This window comes from Camelina sativa, chromosome 11 (genome assembly GCF_000633955.1).
Source record: "Camelina sativa cultivar DH55 chromosome 11, Cs, whole genome shotgun sequence".
Lineage (NCBI taxonomy): Eukaryota > Viridiplantae > Streptophyta > Magnoliopsida > Brassicales > Brassicaceae > Camelina > Camelina sativa.
In genome coordinates this window covers 40,898,709-40,918,118 of record NC_025695.1, presented here as the reverse complement: position 1 = coordinate 40,918,118, position 19,410 = coordinate 40,898,709, and the positions used below count along the sequence as shown (strand labels likewise).

The 19,410-nt window shown below is 35.9% G+C and overlaps 3 protein-coding genes and 1 pseudogene across 6 annotated transcripts in view; 2 read left to right on the top strand and 2 right to left on the bottom strand.

Moving 5' to 3' along the window:
• The window catches only part of LOC104725792 (DNA-directed primase/polymerase protein-like), a gene marked incomplete in the record, with an annotated part of 3,649 nt that extends 3,215 nt beyond the window's left edge, over positions 1-434 (bottom strand). The window contains 1 exon segment of the mRNA XM_019233218.1: positions 198-434. Coding sequence (XP_019088763.1) covers positions 198-277 — 80 coding nt within the window.
• LOC104725789 (DUF21 domain-containing protein At5g52790) lies at positions 1,525-5,534 on the top strand. 4 transcript variants are annotated; one of them, XM_010444517.2, is made up of 15 exons: positions 1,525-1,779; positions 1,843-1,902; positions 2,826-2,936; positions 3,031-3,107; positions 3,229-3,312; positions 3,401-3,514; positions 3,644-3,730; positions 3,841-3,980; positions 4,069-4,156; positions 4,243-4,316; positions 4,390-4,520; positions 4,620-4,774; positions 4,878-4,924; positions 5,007-5,271; positions 5,368-5,534. In XM_010444517.2, the coding sequence occupies exons 2-15, from the start codon at positions 1,866-1,868 to the stop codon at positions 5,395-5,397; spliced, it is 1,440 nt and encodes a 479-aa protein (XP_010442819.1). In that variant the 5' UTR covers positions 1,525-1,779; positions 1,843-1,865; the 3' UTR covers positions 5,398-5,534. The 4 variants fall into 4 exon arrangements, with proteins under 4 accessions (XP_010442819.1, XP_010442817.1, XP_010442818.1 ...); XM_010444515.2 differs by having other exon boundaries at positions 1,843-2,936; XM_010444516.2 differs by having other exon boundaries at positions 1,525-1,902.
• On the top strand, positions 5,599-6,485 carry LOC104725790 (uncharacterized protein PAM68-like). The gene is made up of 2 exons (XM_010444520.2): positions 5,599-6,158; positions 6,296-6,485. The coding sequence occupies exon 1, from the start codon at positions 5,647-5,649 to the stop codon at positions 6,151-6,153; it is 507 nt and encodes a 168-aa protein (XP_010442822.1). The 5' UTR covers positions 5,599-5,646; the 3' UTR covers positions 6,154-6,158; positions 6,296-6,485.
• LOC104725788 lies at positions 17,704-18,362 on the bottom strand (annotated as a pseudogene).

Below are 19,410 nucleotides of genomic sequence, written 5' to 3'. Positions count from 1 at the left end.
AAAAAAAAAAAAAAAAAAAAAAATCAGTAACAACAGGTCCATCTGTAGAGAAGAACATTAAGATTCAATGCGTTAACCAAACTTCTCAATTCAGTTTACTAATAATAGGCAATGGATCTTTCTCTCGATGGGCAAACATAGAAACATGGTTCCCATTAATGGGGAGAGAGAGTGATGATAGGAGAGGCTCACCAGGCGGAGAGATTCCACACTTGAAACACTGGAACAATCGATCAACATCGTCCATGGCGTTCGCGCTAAGTTTCTTCTTCGACATATTTCTTCTCCTCTCTCTCTCTCCAATCTTCTTCTCACTGTTTGTTTCACACAATTTTCTAATTGATAATTTTCAAACGATTGGATTTGAAACTTTTGGAAACGAAATCGAAATTTGTGTGTTTTTTTTTCTTTCATCGTTCACCACAAAATAAAAATAAAAATAAAAATAATAATAATAACGACGGTGGTGATTAAAGATAAAAACACCGTGCCGTTTTAAAATAGGGCATCCGTTCAGGTTTGGGGTATTCGCTCATATTGATACTGGTCCATTCAGGTTTCGTGTCGGGTTTGATTCGGTTCCAATAAAATTTTGGTTTGAATCGGATTTTGCTTTTGAACATTTTTAATCTATTCTAACATTTTTGGAGTATATTTTTGTGCTATCTTTTTTTTTCTTTGTATCCAAACAAATCCCAACTAAATTCTTTACAATTCTTACAACAAAAAAAAAAAATTATTTTCTTATTTGATAATATTAATTTCAAATTTCCTAAAATCTATGTACCTAATGTAAAGCAATATGTTAAATTAAAATATAATTCTTCTTTCACTTTTATTTAATTTTATATTTAATTATTTGAATTACTATTTAATACATAAAATTAATAAAATTTTAGATTTTTTTTCAGCATACGATGATTTGAATTTTTATAAACGGACATATTTTAAAAATTGTTTTAGAATTTTTGTAACCAAACAAGTATATCCAAATATAGATTATTTTACATTTGAGTTATTTTAATATATAATGAATATTTACATTTAAAAATTAAAATATCACGCGATGAAGTTATATTGTGTGAAGGATTTGGATCAATATGAATATAAATTTAATTATCATTATCATATATGAGCCTAAACTCGATCGTATTTATTCAGATTGCTATTATCATATAGATTTTATGTTACATAGTATTCTCATTTAGTTTATCGATTTCGTATTCTATTATATACTAAGTTTTGATTAATAGCGTTTCTTGTTTATTTACGTCTATTTTCCGATAATCGAATTATAATGATATATTCGAATTTATAATGAAATATTCGATTTAATTTCTTTAGAATGCACAGCGTTATTGATTTATAAAACTAACAAAAAAAATATTAAAAAAATGGACCTAAATCCTAGTAATACATGATTCTTCAAAACTGATCCATCAAAAACGATCGAAGTGTAACGTCAAAAGAAACCCGAACCCGAACTAGTCACGATATCCAGAAGCCCCGGGTTAGAAACCAACCCAGACCGTTCGGGTTCGGGTTATTATTTTGCCCAGGCCATGTTTCTTCTTGGTGTTAGAGACGAACGACACGATTGTTCGTTCGTACGTCAGGAGTCGCCCGGTAACTGAAAAAAAAAAAAAAAAAGAGAAAGGAGAAGCTTTTCTGGAAGATCAAAGAACGCCAAATCAGAATTGTGATTCAAAATTTTAGGAGTCTTTTAAGTTTTTGCATCACAATCTAATTTCGTGTTACTTCGATCTGGGTTCGTCCAAGGTATGCCAAATCGGCGCAAATTTATCAACCTTTTGATCTTTTATAATCAATCTTTTGTTTCAGGAATTGTCATATGAGATTTTACTATGAATCGCTCAGCGCAAACTTTAGTGTTAATAATAGGTAACGTTGCTAATTTTTTTTTGTTTTCATAATCTAATTCTCGTCAAATGAATAAAAATAATTTGCTAGTGGGGAATGATCAATTCATTTATAGAGGATTTGTTAGCAGGAAAACTGAAGTATATAATAAGAGTAATCAAGTATGTTTGCTTAGCTAAAATTATGTAAGCAGTTTTGTGTCTTGCTGGGGTTTTGGCCAATTCTTTTTAAAAAGAGCTCATTAGTATTGTTGTTCTATATATAAACTATTTTAAAGCTTCTTTTTGGAGGTCATTTCTTATCTTGACCCCTCTTAGAGATATTTATTATTGTTGTTGTCCTTTGAACCGTCCTTTGCTTATTCTTTTGTCAATCGTTCGCTATCTTGTTGGTATCATCAAGGTTTTTTATCACCTGCTCCTTTGGAATTTACTTCTTTGTATTGGTGTTTTTTTGAAGATCCTAGAGAAACTTAAAATAGGTTTCCTGACGTCACTAGTTTCTCTCTCTCTCTCTCTCTCTCTCTCTCTCTCTCTCTCTCTCTCTCTGATATCACAATGCCAGTAGTTGCATGTTGTTCCCCCTCACATTGCGTTTTAGAGGCCGATGACAAAAATTTAATTGTGAATGCATAGGTTGTGACAAAAAGGGATTTTGTTTTCAACACCTTATTTAAAAGCTGATTTCAGAATGAGATTTATATCTTTGGTATAAAATTTTGGATGGTAGTTCTCGGATTCTGTTCTACTGGTGCAGCAGTTGGTACACTATGTCATCCGCTGCTACTATTTAAGTTCCTATGATTCTCAAACTCATTCTCTCTCTGTCTCAACGGTCATAGTGTTTAGTCTTTACCTTCTAAATTACTTAAGAAATGGCAGCGAATGATGTCCCTTGCTGTGAAACTATGTTCTGGGTGTATCTACTCGTATGTGTTGTTCTAGTGGCTTTTGCAGGTTTAATGTCAGGATTGACTCTTGGGCTCATGTCCCTTAGTCTTGTCGAGCTCGAGGTCATGATCAAAGCTGGTGAACCCCATGAGCGCAAAAACGCTGGTCAGTTTCATTAACCCGGTAACCTGTTCATTCTTTATTACTTTTCATTATTCATACTAACACCATTTAAAAAAATTTGCAACAAAATTGTCAGAAAAGATTCTGCCACTCGTTAAAAACCAGCACCTTCTCTTGTGTACTCTCCTCATAGGCAATGCTTTGGCTATGGAGGTAATAAGCTTATGTGTATATCTGTGGATACAACTTATTTGTGTTGTGCACACTCTGCCTTTTTCAAAAGTTCTGAGTCTGTATATACTGACTATGTTTTTTTAATGATAAATTCTAAAAGGCTCTACCGGTCTTTGTCGATTCCCTACTTCCAGCTTGGGGTGCTGTCCTGATATCTGTGACTCTCATACTTGCATTTGGCGAGGTGAACAGAATTTGAATTAGCTTTTCTCTGCTGATCTCATCTTTAAACGTTTGCACAATAGCTTACTATTCATTTTCAACTGTTGTAGATTATACCTCAAGCTGTATGCTCTCGGTACGGACTGAGCATCGGGGCAAAGCTATCGATTTTGGTTCGGTTGATTATCATAATCTTCTTTCCATTATCTTATCCAATCAGCAAGGTACTTCAATCATCTTAACATCAATGGAACTTGTAGACTTTTAGTGGAATCAGTTGAGTTTAATAATTAAGCAGAACTCATTTGTAAGGTAAAAGAAATCTTCAAATTTGTCTTCTTTCAATGCTTCAGCTACTCGATTTGCTGCTTGGAAAAAGACATTCTACACTTTTAGGACGAGCAGAGCTCAAATCACTTGTCTATATGCACGGAAACGAGGTTTGTTTCAAGAACTTGAGATGCTTTTAAAATTGTTCTGCCAATATGTAAGGTGAATCCATGTCTTTTTTTTTTTCTACTTTCTGTGCGTTCCTTTTTCTGATAATTAGGCTGGAAAAGGTGGGGAACTGACTCACGATGAAACAACAATCATATCAGGAGCTCTGGACATGTCTCAGAAGAGTGCTAAAGACGCAATGACACCGGTCTCTGAGATATTCTCACTCGACATAAATTCTAGGCTAGATGAGTATGTTCTTCTCTTGGAATTATACGTTTTGGAAATAGATATATCCACATAGTTCTTTATTCTTATCCTTTCTCTTTGGGCTTCATAGAAAGACAATGGGATTAATAGCAAGTGAAGGCCATAGCCGAATCCCAATTTACTCTGTGAATAGTAGTGTTATCATCGGATATATTCTGGTGAGTGTGCAACAAATATATTACACGTAGTAATCTTGAGAAACACTTGCATGATTTTTGAAATGGTTTTTTTTTTGTTTGAATAGGTCAAGAACTTGATCAAAGTCCGTCCTGAAGACGAGACACAGATCAGAGATCTCCCTATCAGAAGAATGCCCAGGTATACCCTCTAACTAAACTGTTTATGAAGCTAGATAGATCAAAGCTTATTTTTCTTCAAAATCTGCAAGCAGGGTCAATTCGAATCTACCTTTATACGACATCCTCAACATCTTCCAAACGGGTCGAAGCCACATGGCTGCTGTTGTTGGGACCAAGAACTATACTAATACTAACACTCCTGTCCATGACAAGAGCATCAATGGTGAAGAGACTTGTATATATAAAGAGAGATATATAAAATCCAAAATCATATAAACGTACTGAGACGAGAATGCATGTGTCTTCTTTTGTATTGTTTCAGGAACGCCTAATAAAGATGCCAACGTTGTTCCTGTGATGAACTCCAGCGAAACTAATTGTCAAAGTCCAGTCCAATACATTGACAATATTGCTGATGGTAATGAAGAAGTCATTGGGATTATAACTCTGGAAGATGTTATGGAGGAACTAATACAGGTAATCGATGTTATTATCATATCATTATGAGTATTAGTATACGAAGTACTAACATATTGTATTTGTGAATGTTTCTGAAATAACCATTTTATGAATCTTGAAGGAAGAAATATATGATGAGACAGACCAATACATCGAACTTCATAAGAGGTATGATTACCATTTATTAACAAAAAATAGACTACAATTTACAGTCATTTTCACTGGACTTTGAATCTTTCTCCATCTATAGGATAACAATAAACATGCCAATATCGGGAAATTCGCCGGAAAATGCCACTTGGGCTTCGGAGCTGGCATCTCCGGTCTCTCCCTATCGCTCAAGTCCTCTGTCTCCGAGCATCATGATCTCTAAGCTGCTCCGGTCACCAATAAATTCACCTTACCGTCAGTCTCCGATTCTCCGGCCAGCACTACACGCTTCTCCACCGTCACAACCTCCTCCCGTGCTCTCTCCGCACAGTAATGAGCGTTATTACTATTTGTCACCTGGTAGGGTACGTAACGTGACCCTCAAGATAACTGCTTTACAGTGTTTTTCTTGCACTAGAAGTTAATTTCCCCTCTTTGCTTTTTGTTTCCGTTGGTTGCAGGTGTCAAGGAAATCATATGAAAAGCTATAAATTGAAGAAAAATGAATTTATAATGTTATGACGACTCATTCCATGTTCTTAAAAAAAATCAGAACATGCGGTATTATATTCATGAAAAGAAGAAAAAGAAATAAAGAAGGATAAAATAGTATGAAAATGTGTGGTTATGAACATATCCCAAAGATAAAAACAAAAGATACATATGCCACCAAGACTAAACCATATGATATGTGTAGATAAGATAAATAAAGAATATCTGTAGAAGAAAGAAAAAAAAAAATGAGAGCTCTCTTGTGCTCACACAATTTACTACCATTATCATCTCTCTCAAGAACAACTCTAAACACTAAACCTCAGAATCCAAAAACCCTAATATCTAACGACAGACCAAGATGGAAATCCAAGCTCCAGGCTGGACCCAAAGGGTTTCAATCTACTAAAAGCTCTGAAAAACCCGGCCGACCAGACCCGGACCCGGAAGACGACGACCCGCCGATACCTCAAGAAGTGTTCGAGAGGATGATGGGGAGGATTGTGGTGTCTGTGGGAACACCACTGGGCCTGGGAGTGGCAATCTTGAAAATACTCGAGGTTGTGAAAGATAGACACGTCTGGGACGTGCCTTTGTGGGTTCCATTCTTGACCACACTCGTGACCTTTGGTTCATCGGCTCTTGGGATTGCGTACGGAAGCTTGTCTACAAACCTGGACCCGACCAAGACTAACTCTGTTTTCGGACTCAAAGAGGCTAAGGAGAATTGGGTAGAGATGTGGAAAGAAGACTAATGATGGTAATGTCTTTAATGATATTAATGTTGATTTTTTTAAAACTTTTTTTTTTGTCTCTTGGGACTTGCGGAGGTACATCAATTAGAATCAACATTAGGTGCCAACATCTGTTTTGATATTTACGTCTGGTTTGAATTAGAATCGTGTCACGAAGTGGTGTTTGGTCTGGTGACTTATTTGCTTCCCTGAGATCGAATGTTGCCTATTTGGGATGAGCATTTGAACTGTATGCCCTGGTCCAAGAAGATGTAAATGAACATGAAAAACTATTAGAACTTTATAAAAATTCAGTTCAATAAAATAAGAACTTAGATTAAGTAAAATAATTATTTATGAAGTAACGTCATATTAAAAAAAACTATCATTTAAAACAATGTTGGTTTTCTCCCAATTTTTTGAAGATTTTTCATTTTTTTCCTAGTCATGTTTTGTTTAAAAAAAAGTTAATACTATTTAATATAGATTTGGTAGATGCGTTTTTAATATGACAAGCAAATTAATTTGACGAGAATTGTTTTGGTAACACTGAGTATGAAAAACAAGGAACACAAAACATTTCATGCAATGGTTTTGAAGAACCGTGTTCGAGAGTCTTACTACTATTACCATTTACCACAAATCTATTAATAATAACAAGCTTGCGGATGATCCAGCAGACTAGATGAGGAGAGTCACGTTCCTAATTCAGTGTATATCGAGAGATGTTATAGTCTACGTACGTACGTGAATGAGACCGCAGGGAAACAATAATTACTAGATGATTTTAGTTTTCTTTCACATAACCTCTTCAGAGAAGTTTATGCATAATAAAAATGCATAGGCATGATTGCAATGGGATGAATTAACAACTTAACATTACTTTATCATTCACAAATTACACTCTTCCTTCAAAATTAACTAATTATGTGTTCATATATATTACCATTATTAAAAATAACTCACATAACCATACACGGATCTGATTGATGGTAAGAATTTGCATAGGCATAGGCAGGAGGATCGTATGTGTACGGGGATTCATCGAAATCAATTCAACCGGTTTAGGTTCAGGCTTTTTCTCTGGTGGTTTAACACCTTGAACCGAAACGATCTCTGTGTTACATATTTTTCATAGCTTCATCACGATAGTCGGTACACAACATCTCCAAGTATCGTCAGTTTCCCGGTTTTATGATCTATTGTTATCGAAGTAACACCTATATTTTAAATAAATAACAATAATAATACATGAATAATAATATGTATTTCTCCAACTATATCATACTACAAATTTAGAAAAAAGTCATTTACAAAGATACCTCTAACTTTAGAAACGGTCGTAAACACTTTAATCCTGAGTTTCTCCTCGGGATTAATACTCAACTGCAACACGGCTTTCTGTAATATCAAACAAGAGATTAGTACGTATGGCTACTTGCATATTTTCAATTAATCGACTTAATGTAGCAATTGTTAAATAGTACTATATATAATGATTAATCAACGCATAGTTATTTTAATAGAGATAAAAAGAGATAAAGAGGTCAGAGGTGTACCTTCGCGGCCATGGGTCGAGAAGAGAGAGGAGTGGTTGGTTGAAATATCGAAGATGTTAGCCCCAATAACTTATAATTTGATGAACAAGATCTTTTACATATTCGATAATTTTTTTACCTATTTAACAATAAGGTAATTTTACAGAAATGTTAACCTTTTTAATAATAATATGGAAATACATATGCTCAATTCGACGTAATCTTCAATTTTCCTGACATTTATTGACTACAATATTGTCCATTGATATATAATTTTAAATAATTTTTATTGTAGGTTTTGGTTATCTATTTTTACATTTAGAATATAGTTTTGAGGGGGAGAGTTTATTTAATATTTAGAAAATTAGAGTTTAATTTTTTAATGTTTAATTTCAAAGCATAGTGCTATTTTTAGAATTTTGGAGATGATTTGCTAAATTAGAAACAAAATTAATTCTTGCTGAGATGATGTGAGAATTGAATTTCCTTTTAAGATTTAAGTGTTAATCTAGTTATTATTGCTGATATTTATGTCAAACTAGATACATTTCAGTTCTTTGATAAACAAAAATTATTGCTTCCCTGAGATTTGTTATGTGTATGGGAGGAGAATTTGAACTGTTAGTACTAATCCAAGAAGATGTACGAGTTAATGCACATGAAAGATCTAAAACATAAAGAAGCTTGTAATCATGTTGTTCAATGACAATTGATATATTTTAGTAAAAATATACTAGTTTGACACAAATTTGGTAATTAATTGCTAGATTAACACTTCATCCTATCCAATAACTAGAATGACACAATTTTTAGATAAAAAGACTAAAAACCATATTTTTTTAATTTTTTTTTTAGAAAACGAAAATACAATATAGCATTTAATATTTTGATTTAAAAATATGATTAATAAAAAATATAAAATAATTAAAAATAGACTAAAAACACAAAAAACTTGTTTTTTATAAACGAAAATACAATATAACATTTAATATTTTGATTTAAAAATATGATTAATGAAAAAATATAAAATGATTAAAAAATATGATGTTTATTTTTTTAATATAATTTTTAAAAATAAAGTATGATTTAAAATATAATGTATAATATTCAAAAAATTGTTTATATAAATATTATTCAAAAATATTATTCAAAAATATTATTCAAAAACGAAAATACAATATAGCATTTAATATTTTAATTTAAAATATAATGTATAAAAATAATATTCAAAAAATTTACAAAATATGAAGTTTAAGATATATAGTTTAAATAAGTTTTATTTAAAATATAATGTATGAAATTATAACTAAAAAATAATGTATATAAGAAGTATTAAAATGTGATTTGGGAAAATTAAAATGTATAAAATATGTTTTAAATATGTGAGTTTAAAAATATGATTCATAGTATGATTTATAAAAATATAATTAATAAAAATATGACTGAAAAAATATAACTTAAAACAAATCTGTTGTCACTATATTTACATTTTACATCTAATAAATCTGTTATCAAACACCAGATTGTTGGAAGCAAACAAAAAAAACTGTCATAGCGTAAAAAAAACATATGGTATTCACATAGGTCATTTTAGCATTTTTTTAAAAATGTTATAAATCTGTTATCAAACGACAGATTTTTGGTTCAACTAAAAAATCTGTCGTAACTTAAAACAAATCTGTTATCACTAGAGGTCAACCTAGTAATTATTTTTCTGTAAAAAATCTGTCATGTTACGACAGACTTTTAATCAAGAAAATAAATCTGAAATAACTGTGGAAAATAAATTTGCCAGACATTTTACAAATTTGTCATATATTGTGAAAATCTGTGATGTCTTTATAAATAAGTCTTTCATGAAAAATAATTATGTCATCAATTATAAATCTGTCATAAGTGTAGCTAAAAAATCTGTCATCCAAAATAATTCCGTCATAAAAAAATCAGTCATACAAAAATAAATCGGTTGTGCCAAAATAAATCTGTCATACACAAATAAATCTGTCACAACTAGTCCAACCGAATTTTGAATATATTTAGATTTTCTTAAAAAAATTCTAGGAGGGTAAATTTGAATTTATTTTTTTCCTAATAAAGCAAAAAATGTATTTTAGACAAAAAAAATAATTCATCTAATCCTCACATTTTATAAGTTAGTTTAGTAATTAAACTCTTAATTTGGGTCAATTTAGTTTTTCTTCCTATATTTTAATTATCGAAAGAGGCCATTTGCGCTTTTAGAAGAGTAGTGTTTCCTCAGTTCAGCATTTTTTTTCCACCGGTTCACATACATTACAGTTTACAAGAAGTTGCGCACGGATGAGTTCTCTTGCTGCTAATTTCAGGCTAGCATTTTTAAAAATATTAAAATAAATAGCATTATATTTTAGGCTTTTAGCTAATATTTATATTTTTTTTGGTCAATGTCATTCATTAATCTGAAATGGTTCAGAAATCCAAATAAGACGTGAAAAGTTGGAACTACGTAACTTATGTACAGTAGAAGTCTTTCAATGAATCTCTCATCTAAAAAAAAAAATAATATTATAAAAATAAGAAAGAGAATTAAGTAAATCTCGTATTTGAAATTTTTTAAGAAACTTTGTGAGAGACTCACTTTACACATGTCTTATTATAATTGGTTGTGGATTTTATTTAGAATTTAAATTTTAAATAAAAATATTACACAAAACTAATTAAAATAATATATTTGAGAGATTCATACAAGTTCTCTTCGCTTATACATGCTCTTAGGCTAGAATTTAGAACCGTGCTAAGTGGGTAGACAAATATATAAGAAAAACTCTCCCATGCACCATCTTCGAGAAATTGTAAAAGTAGCATGAGAGACTCTTTTAACTGGATCTCACCTACTCTAATTTACTAAAAGCGGTAATACATGCTGGTCCATAGCACCAAACGTCAATTCCGGTGAGTTTTGTGTATGATTCCGACGACTAGTATGTTTAGCGGCTCCACACCCGACGCCTCACCATCACCATCAGATGAGCTGTGCGTTCCCCACTACTGGTAAACTCACTTTCCTACCTCTCAATCATATATAACAGTGTTGGAACTAGGTTAACACAATCAAGAGTTTCTCCTTTGAAACTGTGTTATCTTAGCTATCACCGCATTATTCTGCTTGTTTGGTGGCCTGCTTTGAACACTCTCACTCTGTGTGAAGAACTCTCTGGAAATATCTTGGAACTCTCTGTCCTGGAGGATTTGAACTCTCTCACCTAGTGTGAAGAACCCTATTTCCACATCCATTCGCGACTTAACACTAGAATGAAAGGTAAAGGCAAAGAGGATGATTTTGCCCCACCCCCACGTAAGCGGATAAGAGCCCTGGAGATGGACAACTCAGACCTGATCCAAGAAAACTAGCTAACACTCATGGGACGCCTCACAAACCCCTCAACTCAGAGACTCTGGTCTTTCATCCCCTTCATCTCCAACAAGTGGAACCTGAAAGGAAAAGCTGTAGGGTCAGATCTGGGAAATGGCTGTTTCCAGTTTAGATTTGACTATGAAGAAGACCTACAAAAAGTGCTCGATAATATACCTTATCACTTTGACCAATGGATGGCCATCCTCCAACGATGGGAACCAGTCATCTCCGCCTCCTTTCCATCAAAAATACCTTTCTGGATCGACGTTCAATGGCTCCCCAAACACTATTGGAAACCAGAAATGATCTCAAGCATTGCGGAAGAAATAGGAGAAATCCTAGAGCTCGAAATCACGCTTTCCCAAGCAAAGGTTAAAGTTCTACTCGACGGACTCAGACCAATATTGAAGGAGACTGTAGTGAAATTCCCTGATGGAAGCGACATCCTAGTATCTCTGGAGTACAAACAATTGAAAAACCACTGCAACCACTGTCTCTGATTGACACATGAGAGAAAGAATTGTCCTGGCCTACTGACCACTAGCGAAAAGCCTGATCATAATCCTACAAGAGTATCTTCTGCAGAAAACAGTGCCGGAAAACATATTAGCCAGAGGCAGTCTCAAGATAGATCTGAATCCGGAACCCAACACAACAAAAGAGCGAGGTTTTCTTATGGAAACAACTCACCTCCTAAAAGCTCACATCCTAGCCGAGACTCTGGCTACATGAGACGATTAAACTCAAGAGGAGGCAGAGAAGTCACTCCAAACCCGAGAAGAACAGTCGGCAGACAGTTTACACACTCACGAAATCTATCCTCCAAAGACCAAAGAGGTGAATCCTACTACAGAGGCTGGAACCACATGGAGAATACTTCATCATATCTACAGTGGAGGGAAAAGACCACTTCAAGAACTCGACGCCCTTCGCTGGAGAGAAATGTGGAAACTCTCCCCACCACCCTCCTAGAGCACCAACAGAGGACTATGACAGTCCCCACTCTCGAGGAGACTATGGGAGAGCTACGAGAAGTGACAGTTCAATATGTTTCTTGTGCGGACCCTACTGAGAGTGGAGCTAGAAGGAGAAGGGTAATCCAAGGAGAAGAGAATGACTTAATGGCTGAAACGGCGGCGAAGATCATAGCAGCCGCGACTGAAAACGTAGCCAGTTACAGTCAACGAGAGGATGTCCAACCGGAGGGGGAACTGACACTCACTCAAGTAACCCCCACTGAGACACCAGAACAAACTGCTCCCTCAGATACAACCGGAAAGAAACGAAAAGGCAGACCTGCACAAAAGAAGACGGTAAACAAAAGTCCACTGAGGATCTCAGGAGTGAAATCACAAAAAAGAAACATCTATACAACCTTAGGCTCACCCAGAAGAAGATCAAATGTGGAAAAAGCCCCTCACAAATAGAGGCGAGTCTCCAAGACTAAATCAACAAGCAGGTCCATCTGGTAGTAGAGACCCTCATGGCAGCACAAGCAATGTAGCGGCAAGACAGGGAGATCCGAAAATCAAGCTCATACCTGCAGCAGGAAAGAAACTGGTGGATTTTCAGAATCCACCAAAACCTCCTCCTTAAGAATTGTGAGCTGGAACTGTTGTGGGCTGGAGAATCCCATAACAGTTCACAGGTTAAGAGATATTTGTAAAAGGATATCTCCAGATTTTCTATTCCTCATGGACACAAAAAATAACACTGACCTTGTTCTCCAAAAGCTTCAATGGATGACATACCCGTCGAAACTGATTATACCACCAAGCTCACTAGGTGCAGGTGGTCTTGCACTATTTTGGAAAGATTCTACTGATGTGGAAATATTGGCGTCCTGCAAGAACTACATAGATATCAGAGTCAAAGCAAAAGGCAGAATTTTCTATGTCACTTTCCTATACGGTGAGCCCATCAGAGCAAATAGAATTCAACTATGGGATCAAGTACGTACCTTTGGCGAAGGGAGAAGTGATCCGTGGGTTCTAACTGGAGATTTTAATGACATCATTAACAACTCAGAAAAAGAGGAGGACCTCCTAGGGCTGAGGGATCTTTTGTGGACCTAAGAACACTCATGTTAGTCTATGATCTATATGATCTAAACTACACCAGAAATTTCTTATCGTGGAGAGGAAGAAGGCATTCTCACCTGGTCAAATGCTGACTTGATTGAGCTATGGCCAATAGCGCATGGGCAGAATCGTACCCCTCAGACCGAAGTGAATACCTCCGATTCGAGGGATCTGACCACAGACCAATCGTAGTCTCCTTTGATCCTGAAAAGAAAAAACACAGAGGGCTCTTCAGATTCGATCGGAGACTACGAGAAAATGAAGAAGTTAAAAAGTTGGTCGAGATTGCATGGAACCTTGATTCTGAAGATTCTGTTGACAAAAGAATATGCATATGCAGAAGAGTTATCATTCAATGGAATAAGGAACAACAAATTAATAGCCAAAAGAAAATTGAGGAGCTCCGAACAAACCTCGAAGAGGCTATGAATAGCGACTGCCTGAACTCCGAATAAATCTCAAAAATAAACCACGAACTTATGCTGGCCTATCAGGCGGAGGAGGAGTTTCGAAGACAAAGAAGTCGAAAACTGTGGCTTGCGCTGGGAGACAAAAACACTTGCTACTTCCAAGCTGCAACAAAAGGGAGAAAAGCAATTAACAATATAGCTGTCTTGGAAGAAGAAGAGGGAACCCTATTTATGAAGAAGAAGGGATAGTGAAACTTATATCTGACTACTACAACAATCTCTTCCAATTTGATCTGGGAAACAGAAGCCAAGTTGTAAAAGATGTTATAACCCCATCCATTATTCCAGAGATGAATAAAAAGTTGATTCTCGAACCCTCTCCAAAAGAAATAAAGGAAGCATGTCTCGCAATCCATGCAGACAAGGCCCCGGGACCGGATGGCTTCTCTGCGAGCTTTTTCCAATCAAACTGGCACAAAGTGGGAGAGATGATAGTGCAAGAGATCACAACTTTCTTCTCCACCGGGATGCTACCTGACAAGATCAACCACACACATGTCAGACTGATACCGAAGATAACAAGCCCAAAAAAGTTGTGGACTATAGACCAATCGCCCTGTGTTCAGTGTACTATAAAATCATTGCAAATATCTTTACCAAGCGACTCCAACCGCTTTTACAGAGTGTGATATCTGAAAAGCAATCAGCTTTCGTTCCCCAATGAGCCATCAGTGATAATGTCCTCATAACCCATGAAGCTCTCCACTACCTGAAAACATCGGAAGCAAAAAAGCGCTGCTACATGGCTGTTAAAACAGACATGAGTAAAGCATATGACAGGCTAGAGTGGGACTTCATAGAACAAGTCATGGTGAGGATGGGTTTCCACCAAAAGTGGGTACAGTGGATCATGCAATGCATCACCACTGTATCCTATTCCGACCTCATCAATGGAACTGCAAAAGGACTATTAACACCTGAGCATGGAATACGACAAGGCAACCCTCTGTCCCCATACATGTTCATCCTGTGTAGTGAAGTCTTGTCCGGGTTATGCTCTAAAGCTTAGAATGAAGGAACTCTAGAAGGCATCAAACTGGCAAAGTTTTGCCCCCGTGTTAACCACCTCTTCTTTGCGGATGACACCATGTTCTTTTGCCGATCAGATAAACAAAGCTGCCAAGCCCTTCTATCCATCCTGCAAAGGTATGAAGAGGCATCGGGTCAGAAAATCAATTTTCAAAAGTCTCCAATTACTTTTTCCAAAAGGACAACAAAGGCTGAGAAGAACAGGGTGAAAAAGAACTTAAAATAAACCACGAAGGAGGACAAGGCAAATACCTTGGCTTACCGGAACTCTTTGGCCGAAAAAAAAAGGACATGTTCACGTCAATCATCGACAGAATCAAACAGAGAGTCCTGAACTGGTCTACCAAGTTTCTCTCCACTGCAGGCAAACTCACTCTCCTCAAATCAGTACTGACAGTTATGCCCTCCTATACTATGACATGCTTCAAATTACCTATCTCCCTATGCAAGAGGATCCAAGCTGCTCTCACACGATTCTGGTGGGATGGACCTGCAAACAAAAGGAAGATATCATGGATCTCATGGAAGAAAATGACAAAATCTGTAAATGAGGGTGGATTAGGATTCAGAGACATACAAAAGTTCAATGATGCCTTGCTAGCGAAAGTGGGCTGGCGACTCCTCTCCAACCCAGCATGCCTACTCGCTAAAGTTATGTTTGGAAAATATTGTCCAAACTCTCCTTTCCTGGATAGCACAGTGCCAAACAACACATCTCATGGATGGAGAAGCATTTGCGTAGGAAGAGACCTCCCTAAAGCTCATATTGGCAGACTGATTGGTGATGGCCAAACAACTCTTCTATGGAAGGATCCTTGGCTATCACTGGAAAAACCAGAAACTCCCATGGGACCAGTGAAGGAACAATCTCAACTGCAAAAAGTAGCAGACCTGCTACAAGAAGACTCGCAAGACTGGAACCTAGAGAAGATCGCTGCAACTATCTCGGGATACGAACAGAAGGTGACCACTCTGAAACCAAGCAAACTCGGAGGCAAAGACAAATGAGCTTGGCTTCGAACGAGTTCTGGAATCTACACTGCTAAGTCTGGATACTATGAGGCCTTACACGAGGAAGCTAAGTGCAACCCGGAACTCTGGAACCCCAACAGCTACGACTGGAAAGCAAAACTCTGGAGAATAAAGTGCAACCCCAAGATAAAAATCCTCCTATGGAAAGCCCTACAAGATGCGCTACCAGTGGGAGAGAACCTTAAACATCGCCAGATCAACATAGAAGCAAAGTGTATCCACTGTGGGAAGGATGAAACGACTCTGCACATGTTCTTCACGTGTCGATTCGCAAGACATATCTGGGATCTTATGCCGTGTGAGGGCTCCCTGGATATAGATCGGCTCTCTATCTTCCAACAGGGCTTCGATGCATCCAAATTTCTAAAGTGTCTACCTCCGGTGGGACTTGGTGAAGGCAGTCTCACTCCATGGATTTTTTGGGACACATGGCATAATCAGAACAAGAGGATTTTCGAAGACAAACACTTAAAACCTTTAGAGGTTATTACACAAGCTACTGTAAGGGCGAAAGAGTGGACACAGAACCAGACCATAACAAACCCTCCACCGAAGGCACAATCGCCATTAGATGTGATCCCCATAGATGAAACCATCATAAGATGTAACATGGATGCGGTGTGGAACACAAACAAACAAGTGGTTATGGGATGGATTTTCACTAACCATCGTGGAGACATCGTTGATCAAGGATCTGAACCAGCAATAAATGTCCAATCACCACTTGTAGCAGAAGGCATGGCAGTCCTGAAAGCTTTACTTTCGGCCTCAACCTTGGGGATAACCCATTTAACTATTGCTTCCGACTCGATGAATCTGGTCAAAGCTATCAACTCGGAGATCCATCCAAAAGAGCTCCACGGGATTCTCTGCGATATCCTGAAATTTTTTCTATCTTTTACTAATGTTTTTTTTCGTTTTACATCTCGATCAAACAATATCAAAGCTGATTTGTTGGCAAAATACGTTTTGTCTTCTTTTGTAATGGGCCTAGCCCACTAATTAAACCAATGGATCATTTAGTTGCACAAAAAAAAAAAAGCTAGAATTTAGAAATTTTAAATAAAATAAAATAAACTCAATTTATAAATCCAAAATGATAGTTCTTCAAATATTTCTAAGCGACTCATCATCATACTAGTAAAACGGTAAGAAGAAGAAGACTTGACGAAGTTGCCATCATCATAGAGTCAAGAACCGAAATATCCTCGTAAGCCTCATCCGATCATGTGGATCCCCACAAGTCGACATTTCTAAAAAGTTTTTTTGTTTTGTTTTGTTAAAGAAGACTTTTGAATTTTGACTCTCTCCATCTAGTTTTCATTATTTTCTCACTCGTCGCTTATTTTTCAGTATTGTTTCTCTTTTGGACAATCAAATGTATAATGTACTATTGCGTGACCGATCTTGCATCTTGGCGCTCCCTACGGAATTGAGAGCGACTTAACTAAGTGTATGTATATATTTATCGATTTAGTATCCAAATTAAATAAATTGATTCAACTCACAACATAGTGATTAGTTATTTAGAACATATCAGCATCTTTGTCCAACAAAAAAAAAAAAAAAAAAAAAAAAAAAAAANTCAGCATATGAGAAAAGTCTACATGAATGAAACCGCAGGGAAATAAAGTCTAATGATTTATAAGTAAAGTTAACACTTAAGAAGAAACAAAAAAAAAGTTAACAATTTAAGATCAACTTTGTCATGCTGTTATTATTTTTTTTTCTAGCTATTTTCTTTCAAATGACCTCTTCTGAGAAATAATTTTAACATTAAAATTTGCATATGCAGGATTGTAATTTTGTAACGGTACGTGTTAGGAACATGGTGAGCTCTCTAGATTATCAAAATTCTCCAAAATCCCTTATACATACTTTTTCTTTTGATTATCAATCCATTTAACTTTTCATAGAAAAAAAATTGGTACGTGGTAACATAACTTAATATTGTTTTCTCATATATAAAATACACTCTTCCATCAAAATTAGCTATATGTATCAATGTATGTGGTCACATATATATATTAACATTACTGAAATAACTCTAGAAAAATCATATAATCACACAAGTATTTGGTTGATAGTAAGGATCTGCATAGCCATAAGCAGGATTGTATGGGTACGGGGAGTTATCAGAACCGGATATGAAATAATTTCATTCGGTAGTTTAGGTTCAGGCTTTTCCTCAGGCGGTTTAACATCATCTACCGAAACAATGTCTGCGTTACATATCTTTTTCAGCTTCATCACCATAACCGGTACGTCAATTTTTCCAACTACCGTTAGTTTCCCGGCTTTGTCATCCATTGTCATCGAAGTAACACCTATATTAAATTAGTAAAATACATGAATAAATATGTACATATTTCCCCAACGATACCGTACTACAAATCAAGTAATATAATTTAATTTACAAAGATACCGGTAAGTTGAGAAACGGTCTCAAACACTTTCTTCCTGATTCTTTCCTCGTAAATACTCAATTGTTCCTGTCATTTCAAAGCAGAGATTATGGCTAATTAACTGTATATTTTCACTTCACTTGACATAACCATAGTTAAATAATAATATGAATATGAAAGGGGTGCACCTTCGCGGCCATGGCTCGATAAAACTAAAAGCTTCAGAAATTTTGAAAGAGAGGAGGGAAAAATTAAGATATCGAATTAAGCTTCTTGATGAGTTCAGTGATATATCTATTTAAAAAGAAATTAGCGTATTACATACACTTTTAGTATATGACGCCCAAGCATTTTATATATTTCCATATCAATAGCATTGCCAACGACCACAAAGACGAGTGACGTAGTAAATCTCTATTTAGTTTGTTTTGAGTATTTTTCGTAAGTTGGTTTAAAATATAATTTCAGTGGTATAACCAAATCATGCGGAAATGTAGTATTTAGAATCCCGCGTGTACGGCAGGTGCCATTTATTGACTCTTTGGTCACGTTACAACTTACAACTTTTTAGGCAATTTCTCTTGAGTGTTGGAAAAGTTGAACCACATAGAAACAAAAGCTGATATCAAAACCGAGTTACAAGCTAAGTCATAATGGGTCTTTTATAAACTTTTAAAGATGTTGAAGATATGATGGGAAAGAGAAATATTATGTTGACAAAAGAGTAAAAATATGGTTGCTTGTAAAAGAAACAACACACAGAAAATTTAATCACTGAGTTCACGGCCTCAACCGCTACGTCTCGGGGGAGAACTCTTGCTCCCAAACTCCACTATATGAAAGAGGTTACACACCACACCACTAACTTGTGATGTTGTTCTTGGTTTACAGACTTTGGCACACACGGAAGAAGATACAAGAATCAAAGACAACAAAGAAGGAAAGCTCTCTCTTGAAACTCTCACGTTTCTCTCTTCCTCTAGAAGTCTCTTTTGTTTCTCTTTTCTCACCCACCTCCACTATCTATTCTTCCCTTGTAAATATATAAGAGAGTGTATATGGACTTCTTGTTCTCCTTTGCCAAGTTAATATTCGTCTGGCCCAATAAAGGCCTAATGTTGTGTTTTGTCAAACCCAATCTAACAATTCTCCACCTTTTGACAAACACAAACTCCCTCGACGACAACGTATGAAACCAGCCTCTTCCTCTTCCTCATCTTGTGAAATCAACACCACCGCCAAATTCCAAACTCCTCTGGCGATCTTCTCCGGTGAACAAACTCTGGCTGTGTTCTCCTCCATCATTCCCGACCTGCTCCGAGAATTTTG

What these genes read in the sequence shown, in the direction of transcription:
- LOC104725789 (XM_010444515.2), top strand. Translation starts at nt 2,756, where the DNA reads ATGGCAGCGAATGATGTCCCTTGCTGTGAAACTATGTTCTGGGTGTAT. An exon ending in CCATGAGCGCAAAAACGCTG is followed by an intron (nt 2,937 to 3,030) that starts GTCAGTTTCATT and finishes CAAAATTGTCAG; the next exon opens with AAAAGATTCTGCCACTCGTT. An exon ending in CCTATCAGAAGAATGCCCAG is followed by an intron (nt 4,317 to 4,389) that starts GTATACCCTCTA and finishes ATCTGCAAGCAG; the next exon opens with GGTCAATTCGAATCTACCTT.
- LOC104725790 (XM_010444520.2), top strand. Translation starts at nt 5,647, where the DNA reads ATGAGAGCTCTCTTGTGCTCACACAATTTACTACCATTATCATCTCTC.